Source organism: Haliotis rubra, unplaced genomic scaffold, assembly GCF_003918875.1.
Source record: "Haliotis rubra isolate DU_JTF1 unplaced genomic scaffold, ASM391887v1 Scf29, whole genome shotgun sequence".
Lineage (NCBI taxonomy): Eukaryota > Metazoa > Mollusca > Gastropoda > Lepetellida > Haliotidae > Haliotis > Haliotis rubra.
In genome coordinates this window covers 3,135,144-3,156,116 of record NW_025766957.1, presented here as the reverse complement: position 1 = coordinate 3,156,116, position 20,973 = coordinate 3,135,144, and the positions used below count along the sequence as shown (strand labels likewise).

At 41.7% G+C, this 20,973-nt stretch overlaps 1 protein-coding gene across 1 annotated transcript in view; it reads right to left on the bottom strand.

The window, feature by feature from the left end:
* Window positions 1-2,502: 2,502 nt before the first annotated feature.
* The window catches only part of LOC124281847 (protein saal1-like), a 60,966-nt gene continuing 42,495 nt past the window's right edge, over window positions 2,503-20,973 (bottom strand). The window contains exons 8-12 of the mRNA XM_046717850.1: window positions 14,757-14,880; window positions 13,669-13,751; window positions 12,918-13,085; window positions 12,223-12,572; window positions 2,503-3,286 (exon numbers count right to left, since the gene is read on the bottom strand). Of these exons, the coding sequence (XP_046573806.1) occupies window positions 3,020-3,286; window positions 12,223-12,572; window positions 12,918-13,085; window positions 13,669-13,751; window positions 14,757-14,880 (992 nt within the window). The 3' untranslated portion in view covers window positions 2,503-3,019. The remainder of the gene's footprint in view (window positions 3,287-12,222; window positions 12,573-12,917; window positions 13,086-13,668; window positions 13,752-14,756; window positions 14,881-20,973) is intronic.

The following is a 20,973-nucleotide window of genomic DNA, read 5'->3' as shown; positions in this document are numbered from 1 at the left end:
TCAAACTATTACAATACATTTCAGGATATTTAAAAAAATATATTTCATAGGATTTCAATTCTGGACCATACAGATTGAAAACTATGAAGTCTTTGTTTCACAGACAAACCATAAAAACTGTTGTGTTGGAATGTAAATATTCCTTACTAAGGCCAGACCAATTTTATTTCTTGTTTTACGGATCCACCAGTCATATTTTTTCACGAATAATAAAAATTATTTTCCTCGCTCAAAAAATCAAATCCGTATGTTTTTATCAGCCAAAAATGTAAATTTACAATAATTTTTTATGACGTTTTTTTGCTCCCTTATATATTTCATAAATTGCCAAAAGTTACATGATTTCAATATTTAGAAGGAATATTACTTTGACTGGTGATTTTATTTTCATTTTTTCCCCCTCCTGCCCTTAGGTTTTCTGAGGACAAAAATCTGTAAAACAAGAAATATAATTGGTCTGGCCTAAATTTCATATTTTTGTTTTGACCATTTCACAAAGATTTTCTCAAAAAGAGATTAACATCAAATCAACCAAGGAACATTTATTATTTTGTTTATTTAGACTCTATGTTTTGGCAAACAGAAAAAGGTTAATTTTGCATTCACGGGAAATACAAAATACTCACAATCATTGTGTAGAGACCCAAAATGATTCCTTTCTTATCAGCAAGATTTGTTTTTAAGACAAAATAAGGTAAGCAATCAATATAAATGTAATGGTATTTGTGTGCTGAAAGTTCCATGCACCCAGTTGTCAATACTTGCTTCTGTTGACCGGTTGGTTGGTTTGTTGTTTAACACCACACTCAGCAATATTCCAGCTCTATGACGGTGGTCTGTAAATAATCAAGTCTGGACCAAACAATCCAGTGATCAACAGCACGAGCATCAATCTACACAACTGGGATACGATGACATGTCTCAACTAAGTCAGCGAGTCTGACCACCTTATCCCGTTAGTTGCCTCTTACGACAAGCATGTGCTTCAGTTGAACTCATGTTTATTTGTTTGTTGTTGAATGCCAATACACAGATCAATATTGCCAGCAATGATCCATACCATCAGGGTATGCGGTCACCGTACCAACTGATCGTTTTGATTGTCTGTGATAACCAACAGAGTTTCTAGGAATTTCAATACACAATGCCATTTAGTCAACTTCAGATTTTAGTACCACCCAGGATTCGAACCCACATCCTCAAAGTCAGGCACCTAACCTGCTCAGCCACTGTGGCTTCTACAAAAATGGAAGTCGGACAACTGGTACTCTAGACCACAGACTTTGTGTACCCCTTTGATAAGTGTAAACTGGCACAGCTCAAACAGTTCAAAGCTATGAATACACAATGCCATTTAGAAAGTGGTCAATTGTAACATATATTTGGGATTACAGTTGGCTAGTAAAGTGTAGTTAGAATACCGATTGGTAGTAAATGGTACTTTACTAAGAAAGTGTAAATCTCAATCATGAACTTCTGCGGCGCTCAAGTGACATCACCTGTTTTTGAACCCCTGATTAGTTTGGTATTGAATGTGGTTTCAATAAAGAAACAGCCCTGTTTTGGTCCAAATCTCAACATATTTCTCGCAGGTCAGCATTCAAACTAAAAAATCAGTTGTAAGAATTGATTGATTGTTGTTTAATGTCGCACTCAGCAATATTCCAGCTATATGGTGGCGGTTTGTAAATAATCGAGTCTGTACCAGACAATCCAGTGATTAAGAGCATGATCATGATTCTACACAATGTGGATACAATGACATGTGTCAACCAAGTCAGCGAGCCTAACCACCCAATGCCGATAGTCGCCTCTTACGACAAGCATGGGTTACTGAAGACCAATTCTAGCCCAGATCTTCACGGGTCCAGTTACGAGAAAACCAAATAATAATGTTCATACTAATTTACTCTTCAGTCGGTATGATGACACAGGAACCAAAGTTCCCAATAACAATGCAATGTTCTGACAAGTATACAGTACCTTCAATGAACCCAGCGTTGACTGTTTATTCAAAACTGTTTTGGATAATGACAGGACATACTTTGCTGTGCATACAACCCTAATTCATGTGAGGACTGGTCAATGCATACAAACATCGCTGTACAAAAGTACCCAGACAATTGAGCATGATAGAAGTCTGAAGATTATTGCCAGAAGAAATACACACAAAAATAGTTACATAACACTGTAGCTAACCTGAATATGTAGTCAATAGTTACAAATATCAGCAGTTTAAGCGGTCAGCATGGTGGTCATATAAAAATCAGATTCAAACTTCTTGATTGGTTGGTTGCTGTTTAATGCTGCACTCAACAATATTCCAGCTATATGGCGGTGGTCTGTAAATAATTGAGTCTGGACCAGACAATCCAGTGATCAACAGCATGAGCATCAATTTATGCAATTGGCATATGATGATTTGTATCAACCAAGTGAGCGAGCCTGACCACCTGATCCCATTAGTTGCCTCTTAAGACAAGCATGGGTTACTGAAGATCAATTCTAAGCCGGATCTCCACGGGTATCAAACTTCTTGAACAAATAAGGGTGTCATCATTGTGGGAACATACAACATATCATTGTGGGAAATTTGCTGTTTCTAAGAAGATGACTATAATGGTAGAGTGAGTGAGGTTTTACACCGCCTTTAGCAATATTCCAGCAATATCATGACGGGGACACAGAGAAATGGGCTTCAAACATTGTGCCCATGTGGGGGATTGAACCTGGGTCTTCGGCATGACGAGCGAATGCCTTAACCACTAGGCTACCCCACAGCCCCTTAAAAGCAATAGAATGCCATATCTTGAGGGTTTATTTAATGTAGTGAAATTTGGGGCTTGGTTTGTATGAGCCATTATCAAGGTGAAGTAAGAAATTGCTCTATGTTGTGTCAGGATAAGAACAATTTGTACATGATTTACATCCAACGTCACAGGCAAAAACCGATACTACTGCGAGCGATTGTTGAGCACGATGCATTGAATGCTAAAACAAAAAAATCATTCACACATCGCTACCGCTTGTCTTCCATGTTCAGAGAGTCAGAACGGAAGAATATTTCCCCTTCCTTGAAGTCTTGAACAATGCGCCGCAGTCTGTCTTGAGAATATTTCTCACACAAGTGAAACAAGTGGTCTGTTGGGTCAACTTCACTGTCTTTGACTTCGTGGAAAGACAGCAGCATGTAGTTGATCCTTGCACGGCTGCAGTTGGAGTTGAGGTAGTTCAGGACGGAGATGAAGAGGGGAGGGTTGGGGGTATCATGGGCATCATCTTCATCCTAGGATATAAACAATGGATGGTGAGGGAATGGGGTGGTAATATTAAGGTGCATCTGGCAAGCAAATATGAAGAAAATGATATTCAAATAGAGATCTTCAAAAGTTAATATTTTTAAAAATATCTTAAATGTAGAGATGATTTCACAATGCACTAAAGTGGAAGTGTCAAACAAAACAGAATTTTAGAATCATCTAATATCTATGTTACAACGTATTGAAAAAAATAATTTGAGAAGTTCAGATGATCAACTTCAATGCAGAAGATGATATATTTTTATCAAAAATATACAGTAAGTCACATATTATGACATAATCGGTCCCTCTGGGGCAAGAACAGGTCCCTAACAACCTGTGCTAGACGCTGTTATCCTATCATTTCAAACTGGTTCAAGTTGGAAATGCCAGTTCTGCTAAACAGTGTGGAGAGTTCTCCCGTTCTCAACAGAGGACCTAACCAAGACTATTGTAGCCAGCAAAATATTCAGGGATGTGTCCAGCCTTTTCCCAGAGGCTGATATCCAACTAAAGTCAGTTGAAAAATCCTCTGATCCTTACCAGCAGTTCAGCATTATTGTGTTTAAGAGCAAATTTACACCCATAATGCCCCATAATGGCATAACACTTCAACACTTCTATTGAGTGTTCTACTTTCAATAACAGAAGCATGAATGTATATAATGTTCCCATTACAAGATCAAACAAGCAATATTAATTAATCATTATTTGATAATTTGCTGGTAATTCTGGTATAAACGACAATATCTGAGGTAAAGATAACAATTATTCCCAGGAAATCGAACCCCGGGACTATGGCGTGACGAGCAAACAATTTGACAATTGGGCTACCCCACCGTGCCCTGAAGTTTTCTGATTATCTCTATGGCTTAAAGGTCACATGCAACGTAAAACACAACTTTGCAGATTCTGATACCTATGGGTATGGACTTACAGTAACAAATTATCAAAAATGCAAATTCAACTTATAAAGTTGAAAATTAATGCGATGATTTATGGCACGTGCACCCAAGTTCTGTCTGTCACATTATGTTATTACACAGACAGGCAAGTGTGATTCTTGTACACATGACATGTTATGATGTCTGTTGATTGCAAAATGTTATATACAAAAAAATGAGCATGTATTTACAAAACCTAACATCTCTATATACACACAAAGAGCCCTGAGTGTATCAGCAAATGAACCAGCCAATGAAAGGCTTCGTTAAACTTAAGTGCATGCCCACCTGCTCTGACTGGGTTCAGTATCCTGGGAAGTAAACCCAAGTACAAAATATTGCACTTTTGATTTGCGATTGTATGCTTTTAATTTTGTTTATTTGATTTTTCATAATCAGTAATGTATATCATATGTCATGAATAAGTGATAATTGTGTTTTAATTATGTTTGTTTTTTTGGTTGCATGTGACCTTTATGAAAAATCTGCACACACTTTCATTTCATTTCCCATCATAATTAATTGAAAAACAGCATACTTCATATTCCAGTGCTATAAATTAAATAGAAAAGATAATAGACTGCTTGCATTTAAACCTAATTTTTGACATTGCTATTATAAGAACCATTATATTTATTTATTGGACTTAACTGTGGAAAAATAGGCTCTCCATGTACATCAGTGTCACTCCCTGTCCTTAGCTCAAAACATATTACAATAAACGGAACCAGAATCGCAATACATTGAAATACAAATTGTTTGCCAATACATCACCCTACCAGAGGGGGAGGGAGTGATTGTTACTTAAGCTAAGAGCTCATAAAACAAGTGGTTAAAAGCATGAGCAATAATCCATACCATCAACCTGGAAACATCCAATCCTCAGGCACCTGCCCATAAAGTTTGGGTGTTGTGGACCTCATGAGTACTGTCATTATTACCATGAGACAAACATTTGGTAAAGTCTGTGATAAAGAGGAATCATTATAGGGAGACAAGCATTGTGTACTGTGGACCCCTTGTCTAGTATCCTCACGTGCAGACATTTTGTACTTAACACCTATGCTGACATGGAATCCCCATAGAGACACATGCTGACATACAATTCTCACGGAGAGATAAACATTTGGCACTTGAATCCTAAGCTATCATGGAATACCCAAGGGGAGACAAATGTTTGGTGCTTGAGACACATGCCGAGAAATCCTTCAGGGCACAAATCTTTGGTACCTGTGACCTATGCAGACTGGGAAACCTCAAAGGGAGATAAACAGAGAAAGCTCAAAGGGAGACAAACATTTGGTACCTGAGACCTATGCAGACTGGGAAAGCTCAAAGGGAGACAAACATTTGGTACCTGAGACCTATGCAGACTGGGAAAGCCCAAAGGGAGACAAACATTTGGTACCTGAGACCTATGCAGACTGGGAAAGCTCAAAGGGAGACAAACATTTGGTACCTGAGACCTATGCAGACTGGGAAAGCTCAAAGGGAGACAAACATTTGGTACCTGAGACCTATGCAGACAAGAAAAGCTCAAAAGGAGACAAACATTTGGTACCTGAGACCTATGCAGACAGGGAAACCTCAAAGGGAGACAAACATTTGGTACCTGAGACCTATGCAGACAAGGAAACCTCAAAGGGAGACAAACATGTAATTTTCTGAATAAAATTGATATTTTATACTTATCCTGACTCATGCTTAATGCTTGTCTCCTTCCTCTCGCGAATGTTAGTGGAACACTTGTATCTCCTATTGAAGCTCCCTTCAATAAAGAAAAGACGTAAAATCACTCCTCCCAAGAGTTATCTCTCCAGCTGTTTAGGCGGGAAACTGTGGCGCCACCGTCCCCACGTGCTTCACTCTCTCCTGATTATGAGCCCGACACTTGAATTTGCAGGGAAATCCAAAGTGTCTAGCGGGGAGGCTGGGTGGGCTTACCTCATGAGTCAGGATAAGTATAAAATATCAATTTTATTCAGAAAAATACATATTTTTCCTTATCCTGACTCATGCTTAATGCTTGTAGAATCCGACGGAAAAGGCAGAGGGCAATTACTTTGGATTTCATGTAGTGATTTACGTCTCTATACCCCCTATGGGAACTTCGTGTTGGCACTGTATTTAACTGCTAATCTCTGCTGCTGCTGCGACCCTGTCCTTCCAGCTGCCTTTAGATGGGGGGACCACAATAGTTAACTTTTGGTCCTTTCTTCTGTTAACATTTTATGTGGATTTTGCGACTCCATTTCTTGATGCAAGCACCAAGTGGAGAAGCGACCCATTCCTGTACAAGTATCCTTACAAGTACTGGGTCATATTACTTATGCTAGTCTGTCCTAGACGTGCATATAGACTTAAGCAAAACTCTCCGGAGTGTAGGCTTTGTAAGTCATGTGATAAAAGGGCGAGACTCCGTCTCAGCGCCTTTGTGGGACTGTCAATTGTTGTGCTACAACAAGTGGGCCGAAATGGTGAATGCCAGAGACGTCCTCAGTGGCGATGTCCTTCAGGTAGTGGTTGGCAAACATCCTGTCCCATTTCCAGAAGCAGCCCTCCATTATCGTACTGATAGAGCGATTCCCATGTAGAGCGAGCGTTGACACCAGAGCTCTAACTTCATGTGGGTTGGAGACTCTTGGAGGATCAAGTCCCGCTGCTTTGTAGGCCCGTAGTATGACAGTTCTGACCCAGCTTGATATTTTAGTGCGGCAGACCTCCGTCTGTGTCGCTGTCTATATCGAGACGAAAAGACACTTGAATTTCCGTCACCTGGACCTGGATCTTTGTTGGTAGACTTTCAATGCTCTCATTGGGTACAAGGATAGGACCTGCGTATCCTGTGGTCCAAGGACTGATGATAGTGTTGGGACGTGGAACTGTCTGTCTGGATGACCTGGCAGTTGATTCTATGCTATGAAGTCCCATCTCAGTCCCATATGCACGATGTTTTGATTTTCATCAAATCGTGTTCCCTCGAAGTTCAGAGCATGTATTTCCGACATCCTTGCTGCTGTTACTAAGGTTATCAGGAACAGCGTCTTCTGCGTCAAGAACTCTATAAAGGTTTCACATCTCTGATGTTGGTCCTCCAATAAAAAGGGCGTAGTAAGGCCAGTGACTCTGGTACTTTTGTCAGTTGCACTCGTCCTCATGGCGATAACTGAGCTTAATGCCGCTAGGTATGTTGAGAGTGTTGACCCTTTTAACCGTTTCCTTTGTCTAGGTGACAAAGGTAGTCCGCCACTTGAGGATGTGTCACTATCATGGCTGTGAAGACGATCCTCGAAACGTATCATTTGTCTCGAAGCGTCACCACTTGTCGTCAGACAAGTTGCGTGAAGACTTGCGTAAAGGTCGTGTGACTGCTTTCGCTGCCCTGGCGAAATATCCTCTCTCGTTCAAGCATGCCTTGATACAGTCCACACGTGTAGCCGGAACACCTCTGGGTTGCCGTGCGCCTGCTTTGTGTGAGGATGTATTGGTAAATTCGTCCACTCTGGTAGTTGCAGTTGAGGCAGTCCTAGGTCTTGTATGAGAATAGGGAACCATATTCTCGCTGGCCAAAAAGGCGTGCCCCAAGTAGTTGTGGGTCTCTCGCCTGACTGGTTTCTGCAATACCCTTGGTATTAGAGCTGGTGGAGAAAACGCGCAAGCGTTTAGTCCTAGCCAGATGCTTAGCGTGTCCGTTGCCCATGCCCGTGGATCTGGTATTGGTGAGACGAATGTTATCAGTTGACCCTTGTGGTGAAGTTGACCCTTGTGGGTCTATTAATGGTGCTACCATCTCTTGTATGATCTGCTTGAAGATCTCTGAATGTAGCATCCAGTCTGTTGAGAATGGCTGCGTTGGACAAGATAGTGCATCTGCTATCACATTCTTGGTTCTTGGAATGTGGCATACTCTGATGTGGACATTCAGGTTGACTGTTATGCTGACCAGCTGAAAGCAGAGGTCCAGAAGGTTCGCCGACTTTGTTGATCCTTCTGTGGATGTAGACCGTCACTGTGGAGGTGACTGTATGTACCGTCAGATGAGCATTCTTCAAAATGCTGATCCAGTGGAGTATGGCGTTTATCACTGCTTCCATTTCCAGCATGTAGAAGTGCAGATCTTCTCTGCTATGGTCCATATCCCAGCTGACACATTGTTGTCGAGGTGTGCTCCCCAATCTTGGAGAGATGCGTCCACATAGAGATGCGTCTTGTACTGCGGCTCTGCTAAATAGGTGCGTCTGCGACCCTCCTATCTCTGAGTCCACCATATTAGATATGGATTTAATCTGTCCGGGAGTCCGAAGGGGTTCGGATCGTCCAGATGTACATTCACGAAGACCTGTAGTGGGCGTAGTTGTAGACTCTCTCTGCGTGTCATGTCTTGTGCTGACGTGAGAAGAACCAACAGATTCCGCCACTTCGTAGTAATAACGGAGAAAGTAGTGCTTGAGATACAAGGACTTGTATCTATATCCTAGGATCTTGAAACCCTTACCGTGTCCGTAAGGGAAATGAAGCGATGTCTGACTCTGTGACTGCCATCGTTGGGAAGTCTATATAAAAGTCGTCTGGTTGCCGCCACCTAAGTCCGGCCAACGTATGTTGCTGCAAGTCGTCTGAAGAATCGTCTTCAATGATGACAGGGAAGGTCTCTAACCCCATGAAGGCAGCCAAATCACGTAGGTCCCGTCTAACTGGACTGTAATGGAGGCCTTCCTCGCTCGATCGCTGACATGTTGTTGTCACTTGTAACCCATTTCTTGACCTGTGAACTTCGTCCGACCTCTGCGCAGGGCGTTGTCTCTCGTGGTCCAATCAAAATAAAGCATTTTGATTCCTTTGGCTTGCCGCGCTGTGACGTCACCGGTGTAGCAGGAACAAGGTCCTTGTAGAATCTAGTGCCGCCTTTGATATCTGATCAACCGTCGGTCTTGTCCGTAACCTTCCATAGTTACACGAATGACCACGTGTATCGAGGGTTGAATGGGAAATGCGCGAAATATTTCGCCACGTAATAACGATGTGGGTAGCTTGTTTTCCTGGCTGCTGTGACTGTTACTTCAATCCTGAAGATAATGCCGTCGCCCTTTATACAGATGATCAACTGAAATCTTCACGTTGTCAGCTTGTAGACTGCATACATCAATGAAGCGTCGTAATTGTAGAATTAATGCTGAACTTGTTGTAAATTCTGCTCAGGGAATCGTTGACGAGTATGTATTTTCCTAGCCGTAGCAAGGCTGCTGTTGAACCCCGCCAGTGAGAATATCTGCAGATCTGTACGAAAGTGAAGATCTCTATATGGCCATGTGTCTTCTCATGTAGATATATCAATCTATGTGAATCCTGGATTCAGTCTGAAGATCCGTGCCGGTGATGAATTCGGACAAGAGTACCCCTCTTGAACTGTATTACATGTTCTTCAGTCTGTGTACCGACGACGATCTTCCCCTTCTAGGATGACGCTACCTCGTGTCCTGGTTGAATAACCTTGAAGATCTGCGTAGCGATCTGTGTTGTGGTTGGCGTGGTGTGCTGTATGGCGCCTTGCGTGTAGGTAATCGTCTCGTAGTCCAGGATTGCCTTCCTGGCAATATATTCCAAAATGGTGATTCCCGTGATGATCTGCGAGGCGTCGTTGATGCCATTGATGTAGGTAGTCGGCCTGAAGATCCTTTATTAGGTTCATCATCTGTTGACAGTCTCTGAAGATAGCGCCGTCCTTCGCGCAAGTTGTAGATGACATGTAGCGTTCTGTTAAGAAGCTAAAAATACTGCAACGTCTCTGCCTTGTATATGGCCTGTGCGAATGCCTTCGCGCAGGCTCGGTGATGGTATGTAGCGTTCTGTTGAGAATCTAAGTACTGTGGCACTCTGCGTTGTAGATGGCCTGCGCGAATGCCTTCGCGCAGGCTTGTTGACAGCATGAAGACTCTGCTTCGCTGGGGATCTGCGTGGAGACCTGCGTGACGACCTGCGCTGAGACCTTCGTGGAGATCGGCGTGGGGAGTGGCCTGGCGAACTGCGTCTGTAGGGTGACCTGCGCGGAGATGAGCGACTGTGGGTTCGCGGATGTCTCGGCGAATCCCTCGACGATCTGCATGATGTCGAAGCTGTCTTGGATACTGTATCTGAAGTCCTTCGCGAATGCCTTAGCGAACGCTGATCATCTGATTCCGCATCTGGGGAATGGCGACTGGTCCTTCGCGAACGCTGGTCATCCGATTCTGTATCCGGGGATGGGTGATTCCTCCTTCGCGAATGCATTCGCGAACGCTGAACATCTGATTCCGCATCTGGGGAATGGCGACTGGTCCTTCGCGAACACCTTCGCGAACGCTGGTCGTCTGATGCTGTATCTGGGGATGGGCGATTCCTCCTTCGCGAACGCTGATCGTCCGAGTCCGCCGCAGGGGATGGTTGAGTCGACCTTCGCGCAGGCTGGTCCGGGAGTGTAGTTCTGCTGGCAGAAGTCACGTTGATGGAGGGCCCCTCCGAGCTGACGTCTGCGTTGGAGCGACCTGAGCTGGCTGTGAATTCTTTTCCAGGCCGTAACGCTGCTCCATCATCTGCGGTGGTACTGGCGCTGCCCTTTCTGCGATGACATCGAAGGGGCCCACTGGACGGTCATCTGTTGTCAACGTTGATACCTCGGGTTGAGTAGAGATCTGCGCTGACGTCACCGTAGCTGAGACCGGTCGTTGCTTGGGATGAACCTCTGGGATGAAGATCGGTTGATCATCGTCATCGGGACAATCTCAGCAGAGAAAGTCCTTGTAGTCTGCGCAGACATCCCCGTAGAGTTGGTCGTCATCGGAGGGGTGTGTAGCCTTCTCTGGGTAGAGGAAGGCTTCTATACATCGTCTGCGATGATTGTAGAGCTGCCCTCTCTGCGTTGATAGCAATATGGTCCAGGGATCGCTCATCTGTCGCCCTCGGACTGCGTGCTGTATCTCTGGGATGATCAGCAGCGGCTCATCATGAAGTCATCTCACTGCCATCAGGACGATGTCTGCGAGGCTTCATTCTGCGTAGAGGATGGCTTCTTCTTCTACGTCTGCGTTGAGGGGTTGTCCGATGGAGAAGCCAACGTCTTCGAAGTAATGGCGGACAACATCCCACGCCCATCCTCCGAGGACACCTCCGGCAGGTCACTTGATGGTAGTAAGTCGTCTAACAGCAGTAGACTCAGCCAGTTATCCATGACTTGGAAAGTCACCTGGATTTGTCAGTAGTACGTCTAAGTAGAGAAAAATTATTTATTAAAGTGAATTTCTATTAAATGCTGATAAAGATTACAGCTATAGCTGGAAGTACATGTTGTTGTGCAGCTAGGGCACAATCAATGTGGGTTTGCAGCAGCGAACCTAAACCTACAACGAAAATAGGTTTTCATGAAATGTAAACAACTGAACAAACACGGACAATTGCGAGAATAAACAGTGCTAAATACGATTAAATATCAAACCATAATGTTGAAGGATACTAACTAAACCTCTATAAAAGTAGAATAGAGGAGAATAACTAAGTAATTAAAGGATATAGTGCCGTATAGTAGACACAGGCGCTCTCACAACCTGCCCACAGGGCGAAGAAGGAGAGAGTGAAGCATGTGGGGACAGTGGCGCCACAGTTTCCCGCCTAAACAGCTGGAGAGATAACTCTTGGGAGGAGTGATTTTACGTCTGTTCTTTATCGAAGGGAGCTCCAATAGGAGATACAAGTGTTAAGCATGAGTCAGGATAAGGAAAAATATATGGTACCTGAGACCTATGCAGACTGGGAAACCTCAAAGGGAGACAAACATTTGGTACCTGAGACCTATGGTGACTTTCATCTCTCTACAGTGACACAAGCACTGGTTATTCTGGACCTCTGCTGTCCGGGAAAACCCAGTTGAGTCTACAATAATACTGGCATCTCAAATGCATCAATGATGTTTAAGGATGGAGCTGCAGGTAATTAGTTAAAACACTTACTGTTACCAAAGACACGACCACATCATGCAGGAAGTCTTGCAGCACTCCATACAACAGTCTGTACTTGTGAACTTCTGCCTCTGTGGTCCGAGATTCTGCTGGTGTAGGACCTGCCACTTCCTCAGTGGACATCTGGTTTTCCTCTGCACCCTCTGTGTCAACAGTGTCTTTGGTAATGTGTCCATTTGCATTGGACTCTGTTTTTTCTGACTCCTCTTCTGATGATTTGTCTGGATGGTTGGTGACTGAGTTGGAATATTTGGAAATGTTGTTCAATTTTTCTGAGTTTTCTGGAAGGAGTGGGAACAAGGGTTCCAAGATTTTCAGCAGGATTCGGATAAGATCTGGGGCTGGAAAAGTAATAAAAGTTGAAGATAACCATTGATTTTACTTCCAAAATAAAGAAAAAAAACAATATGGACATGCCATTTAAGCCTGACCACCAAATCCACTTAATAGTTCCTCACAACAAGCTTGACCACCAAATCCACTTAATAGTTCCTCACAACAAGCTTGACCACCAAATCCACTTTACAGCTTCTCACAAGAAGCCTGGCCACACAATACACTTAATAGCATCTGACTATCAGATCCACTTTATAGCCTGGCCTTCTGGGGCCACTAGGTTTAACAATTACAATGTTAATGGTAAAGGCAAAACGCCTTGTCTTTATATCCTCCATGATACACAGTACCTGATGAGAGTTTATCTACAACATCTGGTGAGGAGCTGTACAGCACATTCAGCACAGACAGCGCCGACGCCAGACAGCCCTCATGACCATCTAGCCCGACGATCTCGTACTCGCATACGCTCAGTAGATACTTCAAAAGTGGGATCTGAAGAACATCTGCACACAGAACTGCAACAGAGCACCACAAATAACAAGAGTCAGATGTGTAATAAACATGATTAACTTACCATGAACTCATCCACAGATACTGACCACAAAATGAACTACAGGGATTTGCTTGCCAGTTCAAAGCTTGTCAGGCCAAGGGGAGATAATGTCTTTACTTATCTCCCCTTGGACATGTCTTCATCAGTGTTTATGACACATCAACAGAAGAAACCATTCAAATTTCAGCTGCCCTCTCACAAGGTTGACCTCTTCTGTCATTCAAAAAGTCCTTGATTTAAATATCATCACTGGAAATTTTATGGATACTAGGCCAGGTTCCAGTTCAAGGCTGAACAACATGGCTTGCTACATTTTCATTCAATAAACGATTTAATATTTGCTACAGTATTTGTTGTTTTGATGTTGCCTCAAGTTTCAAGCAAGCCAGTAAATGCAATTAAATTATCATGTCTATCCTAAAGCTTGAAGCTTCAGAGCTGTCCTTGCCTCAGACACTGTACCTACCTAGAGCAGCTACCCTGCTTCAGACGCCTCTCTAACTACCTAAGACTGACTGTCATGTCTCAGATATCTCTGTACATACCTAGAGCTGCTACCCCTTCTTCTGACGTAGACAGTAACTGGAAGATGTGCATGAATGTCTCCAGTGTCTCACTGTGGCTGTACCTGCCAGAGGTGAAGAAAGAGTTACAACAGGAGTCCGTGAGTGAATATGGTTTTTACGCCGCTTTTAGCAATATTCCAGCAATATCATGGCAGGGGACACCAGAAATGGGCGTTACACATTATACCAATGTGGGGAATCGAACCCGGGTCTTCAGCATGATGAGCGAATGCTTTGACCATTAGGCTACCCCACCACCCCAGTTACAACAGGAAGGGTGAGTGAGAGACAGGTTGGGAAGACAAGTAAGTGGGTGTAGGGATGATTGAGAGACTGGATGGGAAGACGAGGGAGTGGGTGTATGGATGATTGAGAGACTGGATGGGAAGACGAGTGAGTGGGTGTATGGATGATTGAGAGACTGGATGGGGTTGGGGGTGGGCAAGTGAGTAAGTGACTATATAAGTGGGTGGTCAGATAGGTGGGCAGGCAGTAGGCCGAGTGACTGGCCAAGTTGGTTGTTTAAGACGGTGGGTTGTAGTGAGTGAGTTTAGTTTAACGCCTCTTTTAGCAATATTCTAGCAATATCATGGTGGGGGGACACCAGAAATGGGATTCACACATTGTACCCATGTGGGGAATCAAACCTGGGTCTTCAGTGTGACGAGGGAATGCTTTAACCACTAGGCTACCCCACCTCCCTGGAGGGTTGTAGAGTGCATAAGAGTATGTAGTTCAGTATACTGGTGGTCAGGTGAGCACGCAGTCAGCAACATTCGAGCTATACTGTGTCCACCTGTACTTCATCAAAGCTGGTCCAGAAAACCAGTGGTTGATAGTCTGAACAATTATTCATGCCTTTTCTATGAATAATATTAAGTTAGCACATACAACAAGTCTGTGATCCAACAGTGGGCGGAAAAAATATTTTCACATGGATGTTAACCCTTTAGAGATAATACAGATCAGATAATACAAACTATTTTAATCTGTAATTGCCAAGGGGCTAGGTGAGGCTAGGTGACACAGTGAGGCTCAAGTTACCTTGATTTCCCCAGGAAACTTACCCTATCTGTTTGACAGCCTCCAGGAGAGACTCCACCAGTTCCTGAGTTGCCCATCCTCCACAAAGCTCTTCATCCTGATCTAGTAGGGCATCCACTAACTCGCCAGTGTTCTTCAGTAGGTCAGCTGTGAAACAACATCAGACAGTCAGTTACACATTGTCTTAAACTGCAGCGACACAAGGCAAGACAGGGCAGAATACAATAAGAATACAATAATGCTTGTACAAAGTTCCAGAAACAATTCACACATTTTAGTAAATTAATTATAATTTTTGCTGAATGATTTAGTATCATGTTCATTTTATCTGTCAACATGATAAATATGTTTTGGGCCTTTACCATGTTTATATTTGAGCCAAAATCTACTTTCTTTTCATAAAAGAAAACACAAATTGAAAGTACATGTACACAGTATCATTTGATTTCATAAGAAACTTGTAATCTTGTCTTTTGTTTTTATTTGATGGATAGCAAACTCAAACCAACGGCACCCTTCTTGGATATAGAATATGCAAACAAAGAAAACAGAGGCAGTAAATTAAAGACCCTGTCACTGAAATGGTGATATAGTTATCTGCCCTTGGTCTGTGCTGAGAACCGGGAGAAAATGTTGAGATGAAAAACATCAGATATACAGGGTGATGCAAACACCAAGAGTCCACAACCAGATTTGGGATAATTGTCTTCTTTTCAAGATTTTCACTAGTCTCTATGTTAGCTGATATAATGTCTTTGTCTAACTATTATTAAAACTGTTTATGATGTAGCTTTGTTGCAAAAATTTAAAAAAATCAAGACAACAGAAAACTGGTTATCTCTTTAATGACATTGCTGTATCCTGTTATCAGATTTAATTTGGCTAAATAATCAGTGTCATTAAACAAAAGATTTTTTTTTTTCAATATTAATCATGTTAAAATGTAGTTCATATTTGCTTCTTTGGTTAATTTTAGTTTTACCCTGCAGTCAACAATTCAAACTAACAGCCTGTGGAAGGTGAACTGAATATAAAACACATCTGATTCTTAAAAAATGAAAAATGGAAATCTTTGTACAGTGCTTTGAGGTCAAACATTCAGAAGTGTTCTTTACATATAGTCTGTTTGCAGTGAAAAAGTCAATTGAACATTAAATCTCAGAATTTTATTCAACTTAGGACAAAAGTTGTTTAACAAATGATCATAGATTCAAATTGCTATTATTAGTTTGTATTACAAGGGGTAAGCGCAGTAGATGTAACAGTGAAACAAAAGCATGTATGGTACGAGTGTTAACTTAGACCAACCCTCCTTGTTCTCGGTGTTTCATTTAATGTGCATACCCCCTTGTAATACAAACCAATGATAGCGATTTGAAACTATGATCATTTGTTAAACAACTTTTATGCTAAGTGGAATAAAATTTTGAGACATAAATGTTCAATTGGCAAGATAAAATTATGAGAAATTTCACTTTATTCGATTTACTTTTTTGTTTAAAGTGAAATTCATCAGTACGTTTTCACTGCAAACAGACTTTAAAAATGCAATAACATCAAACTTAGTTCCATATGCAGATCTATCACATATACAGTTATGATTTATCATAATTATTATTGGAATATTTCTAAACCTTTGATTTGGGAATATTAATCAACAATAGAATCAGATATGGAGCAAAATATAGGTCTCTGCAAATGCCAACATACATTCCTGCCAATATTCTGGCCTTATCATCATGACCTATAAACAAGCAAGCCAGAACCAAACAAACCAGTGGATTGACATGCCTTATAATCTCAGTGGTGCGTGACATTGGTCATAATGTAAACCAATTCCCGATCCTAAACCCTTGACCCAATTAATCACATGTTACTAACAAGCAAGGGAGGGCTAGTGACCTATTCTGTCCTTGCCTCCTATGACGTCCATATTTTGTTTATTCCAAACTGTTGAAGGGGATCCAAACCAAATAACAACAAGCATTTTCACTAAGGTGACATAATCCCCCGCTGCAAATTATCAAATCAAACTTAAAAAGTAATGAAAGTGAAGGTCGTAATTTAAGATGAAGTTAAATGTCAACAAAAACATGACCAGTCAACCTCGCACAAATATTTTCAAGACTCACTTTGACCTTGACATGAATGTCTTAGTGTATGAAATATGCAAAAATAGTAATAAAGAAAATGCTTATTGAAAAACATTCAAGGGATGTCTTGAAAGTCTATGAAGAAAATCCAGTGAACTGTTCTTGAGATATCTCGCTGACAATCATTACATGCAGCTTAACATGCAGAAATCTTCAAAGTGTTGCCGTGACCTTGAAAATTATGTGAAGGTCACCAAAATCGACTGGAACTTGCACCTTCCCTAGATGAAGCTTGGTGTCAAATATGAAGAAAGTCCAGTGAATAGTTCTTGAGATATCTTGCTGACAATCTTTACATGCAGGTTAACATGCTGAAATCTTCAAAGTGTCGCCGTGACCTTGAAAATTAAGTGAAGGTAACCAAAATCGACTCGGCTCTGCGCCTTTATTAGATAAAGCTTAATGTTGAATATGAAAAAAATCCAGTTAACTGTTCTTGAGATATCTAACTGACAAGGGTAAAACGTTAAAGTCCCCTTGTGACCTTGAAATGAAGGTCAAGGTCACCAAACCTGACTGGGACCTTTCATTTACTGTGATGAACTGTGAGGTACCAAATATGAAAAGAATCCAGTCAACGGTCCTTAAGATATTCCAATTCGTACGTACAGACGGACGGATCCTAATACGATATCCTCCACTTCGCGCAAACCGCGCGGTGGGGGATAAGTAATTGACTTAAATTAGTCTGATTAACTTACAAAATGGACATTATTTTAATATTAGGCAAGGTAGGTTAGATGTTTGGGTTATGGTACTGAAACAGTTTGTGTGGGTGTGGGTTTGTTGTTTAAAGCTGCACCACAATAGTCCAGCTGTATAGGGTCAGGACGTAAATCAAATCTGGATCACACAATCCAGTGATATAGATTTTGTGAGCAACACCCCAAGCTGTCAGAGTAAAAGGCCACGCTGTCAGCCAAGTCACCGAGTATGATCACCTGTGAGGGGGTGGGGTAACCTAGTGGTTAAACCTTTCGCTCATCTCGTCAAAGACCCGGGTTTGATTCCCCTCATGGGCACAATATGTGAAGACCATTTCAGGTGTCCCCTGCAGTGATATTGCTAAAAGCGGCATAAAACTAAACTCACTCACTGATCACCCTGAACAATTTGGACGCCTTATATGATCAGCCTCTATTATACTGGTGACAATCCTAACCCTGTATCACCACAGGGTGAAACAGATTAGTCGAGGAGTCTGGATATTGCTTCACAATGACAACATGACCACTTGGACCTCAAGTGGATCATCCCGATCCCCCAACAATCTATTCCGGACATCACTTTCCTGCTGGCCAAGTCAGGCTGCTTGACCTGAACTGACCTACCACAAATCCTCATATCCACTCAAACAGGCAAAGAACTACAGGTCACCTAGAAAATTGTGCAAGTCAATCGCACCAAGTCCCTTTTGACATAACTTGCCCTAACACTGATAACCGAATAACACAAGGCTTGTCAACACGTGAACACTTAATCGTGATCACTAGATCGTGCACAGGTACCAGTGTGATTGGTTGATTTGTCGGTGGACTTGGAGGGAGGGATATTCTGTACAGGTTGTACTGGTCCTGGTACAAGTATGTTGTCATAGGGCTAGAGGTTATCTAACATGCCGTGAAAGTACAACCACACCAAGGTTGCAGCCATTTTTAAAACCCTGTAGGACGACCAACATATTTTCGTTATCTTGAGATTTTTTAGACAGTCTGGAAACAAAAGTACAGAAAAACATAACTTGATCACTCATAACGAATGATATACAACTTTCCACAAAGTATTCCAACAAGGTACTGGGCACACTTTCAATCAACTCAAAATTAACAAAACACATATTCTTAGCTTGTGCCCATTTGATGTGAATGAAAGGTGGATTTAAACATTTTTGAAGAATGCTTCTTTTTTGCTGATCTCAGATCTCAAGCTTGATAAACAGTCTGCACCTGTTAATATCATTTCAGGTTCCTGTTATTATCTTCAGGTTCTGTTAGCCTTATTCGCAGTGGTGGAAGCGCATCAGTATAGGAATTTCTTCAAGTTACCATGTAGTGTGAGAGTAACTTAAATTACTGAAAAACATCAACGACTTAGGTCAGAGTTAATCATCAGTAACTTGAATCACCATAAAGAGTCAGTAACAGCAATTTATCAATATTACCTTTGGAGGTGATATGAAAAGACCTTAAATTTGTCCTTCAACAAATCAACACACAAGAGCTAAAGAAAATCAAATAACATATGCCAACTATGTTTCTGAGTAATAATTTGTTTGTTTATAGTTTAACGTCACATTCAGCAACATTCCAACTATAAATAATGGAGTTTGGACCAGACAATCCAGTGATCAACATCATGAGCATTGATACTGGAATATGATGACCTTTTAAACAAGTCAGCAAAACTAACCTCCCGATGCCGTTCGTTGTAAATAACAAGAGACAATGATATTAGGGGGCTCTAAGCAAGTAGCATTAACAATTTATTGCATATTCAATCCAAATGGGTTTTTAAATTTTTATCATGCTTCATGTTTGAAAGCAACAATGTTCATTCTGCTTTCAGATTACATCTCCTGTAAATTGTGTTTTTCCAAAAGCTTGCACCAACTACTCTATCGAAATGCGAGGACATGATTGGGATGAGCTGGATGGGGCACATACAGGGTCCCAGACTGGGTTCTATTTACTGTGATCAATGGGATGATGCGGTAGCCTCGTGCTTAAAGCCTTAGCTTGTCACGCCGAAGACTGGGGTTTGATTCCCCACAATGTGTGACGCACATTTCTGGTGTCCCCTGCCATGATATTGTTGGAATATTGCTAAGAGCGGCGTAAAACTAACCTCACACTAATGTGGTCAATTGTTGTTTTCAAACTTAAGTAATTAATAGTAACCACTTGCTTAACACAAAGCAGTAATTCACCAAAATTTTACAGTAAACCTTTGGCAAAACTGAAAACAATGATACACTTACAAGTGTTTTTGTGAAGATTTACTCCTAGCAGTAAAACTAACCAGCACACTCTAATAGGACACACAAAAAACAAAACTTTGTCAGCTACAAACTAACCCACAGAGAAGATAATATTGACCTTAACATACATCTGACCTCTCAGCAATACCTGCCAGGTATGTCACCAAAACTTTCTTTAATCAAGACCTAAAAACATTCAAGGATTGTTGTGATTGTTATACCCTTGACCCCAGCTTCACCCTTGCCCAATGGCCGAACAGTCACTGTGGTTGTAGATCTACCAGGCCTCTCAATACAGGTAGTGGAATGTGCTGCTGTTATAACCATGCCTTAAGCCACGTTAGATTCAGCTTCAAGCTTAAATTGGTGTACAAACACACTTAATGGCTGTCAGCTGTTCTTATGCTTCAAATGCTAAGTGTCTGTGAACCAAACTCAGGCATGCAGTATTAGGGGTCAGTAATCCTGTAAGCTATGATTTGGCAATTGGGGTTTTCAGCCACATGTGACATAGTGGTGTTTATGTGAAGTTGTCTCTTGGTGAATGCAACACAAAACAAATGCTGGGTTATATATATAATTATATAATTCTTTTGACAAAAGCATTGACAGCTTATGATTTCAGGTACAATGATCATAATAATTATGATAAAGAAAAGAATTTATGGATGTCAACTTTATCAGGTGAATGAAAGGCTAGGAAACAGACAGCTCAATATGTACATGTGAAACAGCAACAGTGATAAGATAACAAGGGAAGCCAGTAAATAATTAGCACTAAACTGGTAAGGTGGATGGACATGGGGAAGCCAGGGACTGTTATTCCAGGCATGATTAACTTGCCATCCATAAATTCTTGCCTTTATCAAAATAAGGAAGTTGATATCCATGAATTCTTGCCTTTATGTGTATCACTTCTAAATGCCGTTCAAAGACATTATAATGATCATTAGAGGCTGTCTGTGGTCAGGGTGGATAACATGTCTGACTGATGAGTGGAAGGTCAGTGGATCCAGTCCCAGCTGTGTCACACCAGGGGACATTAGAAGGTGGTATTTGTTACCCAGCCTGCTGCTCAGAATTAAAGGGACAAAACAAGGACTGGTTGGC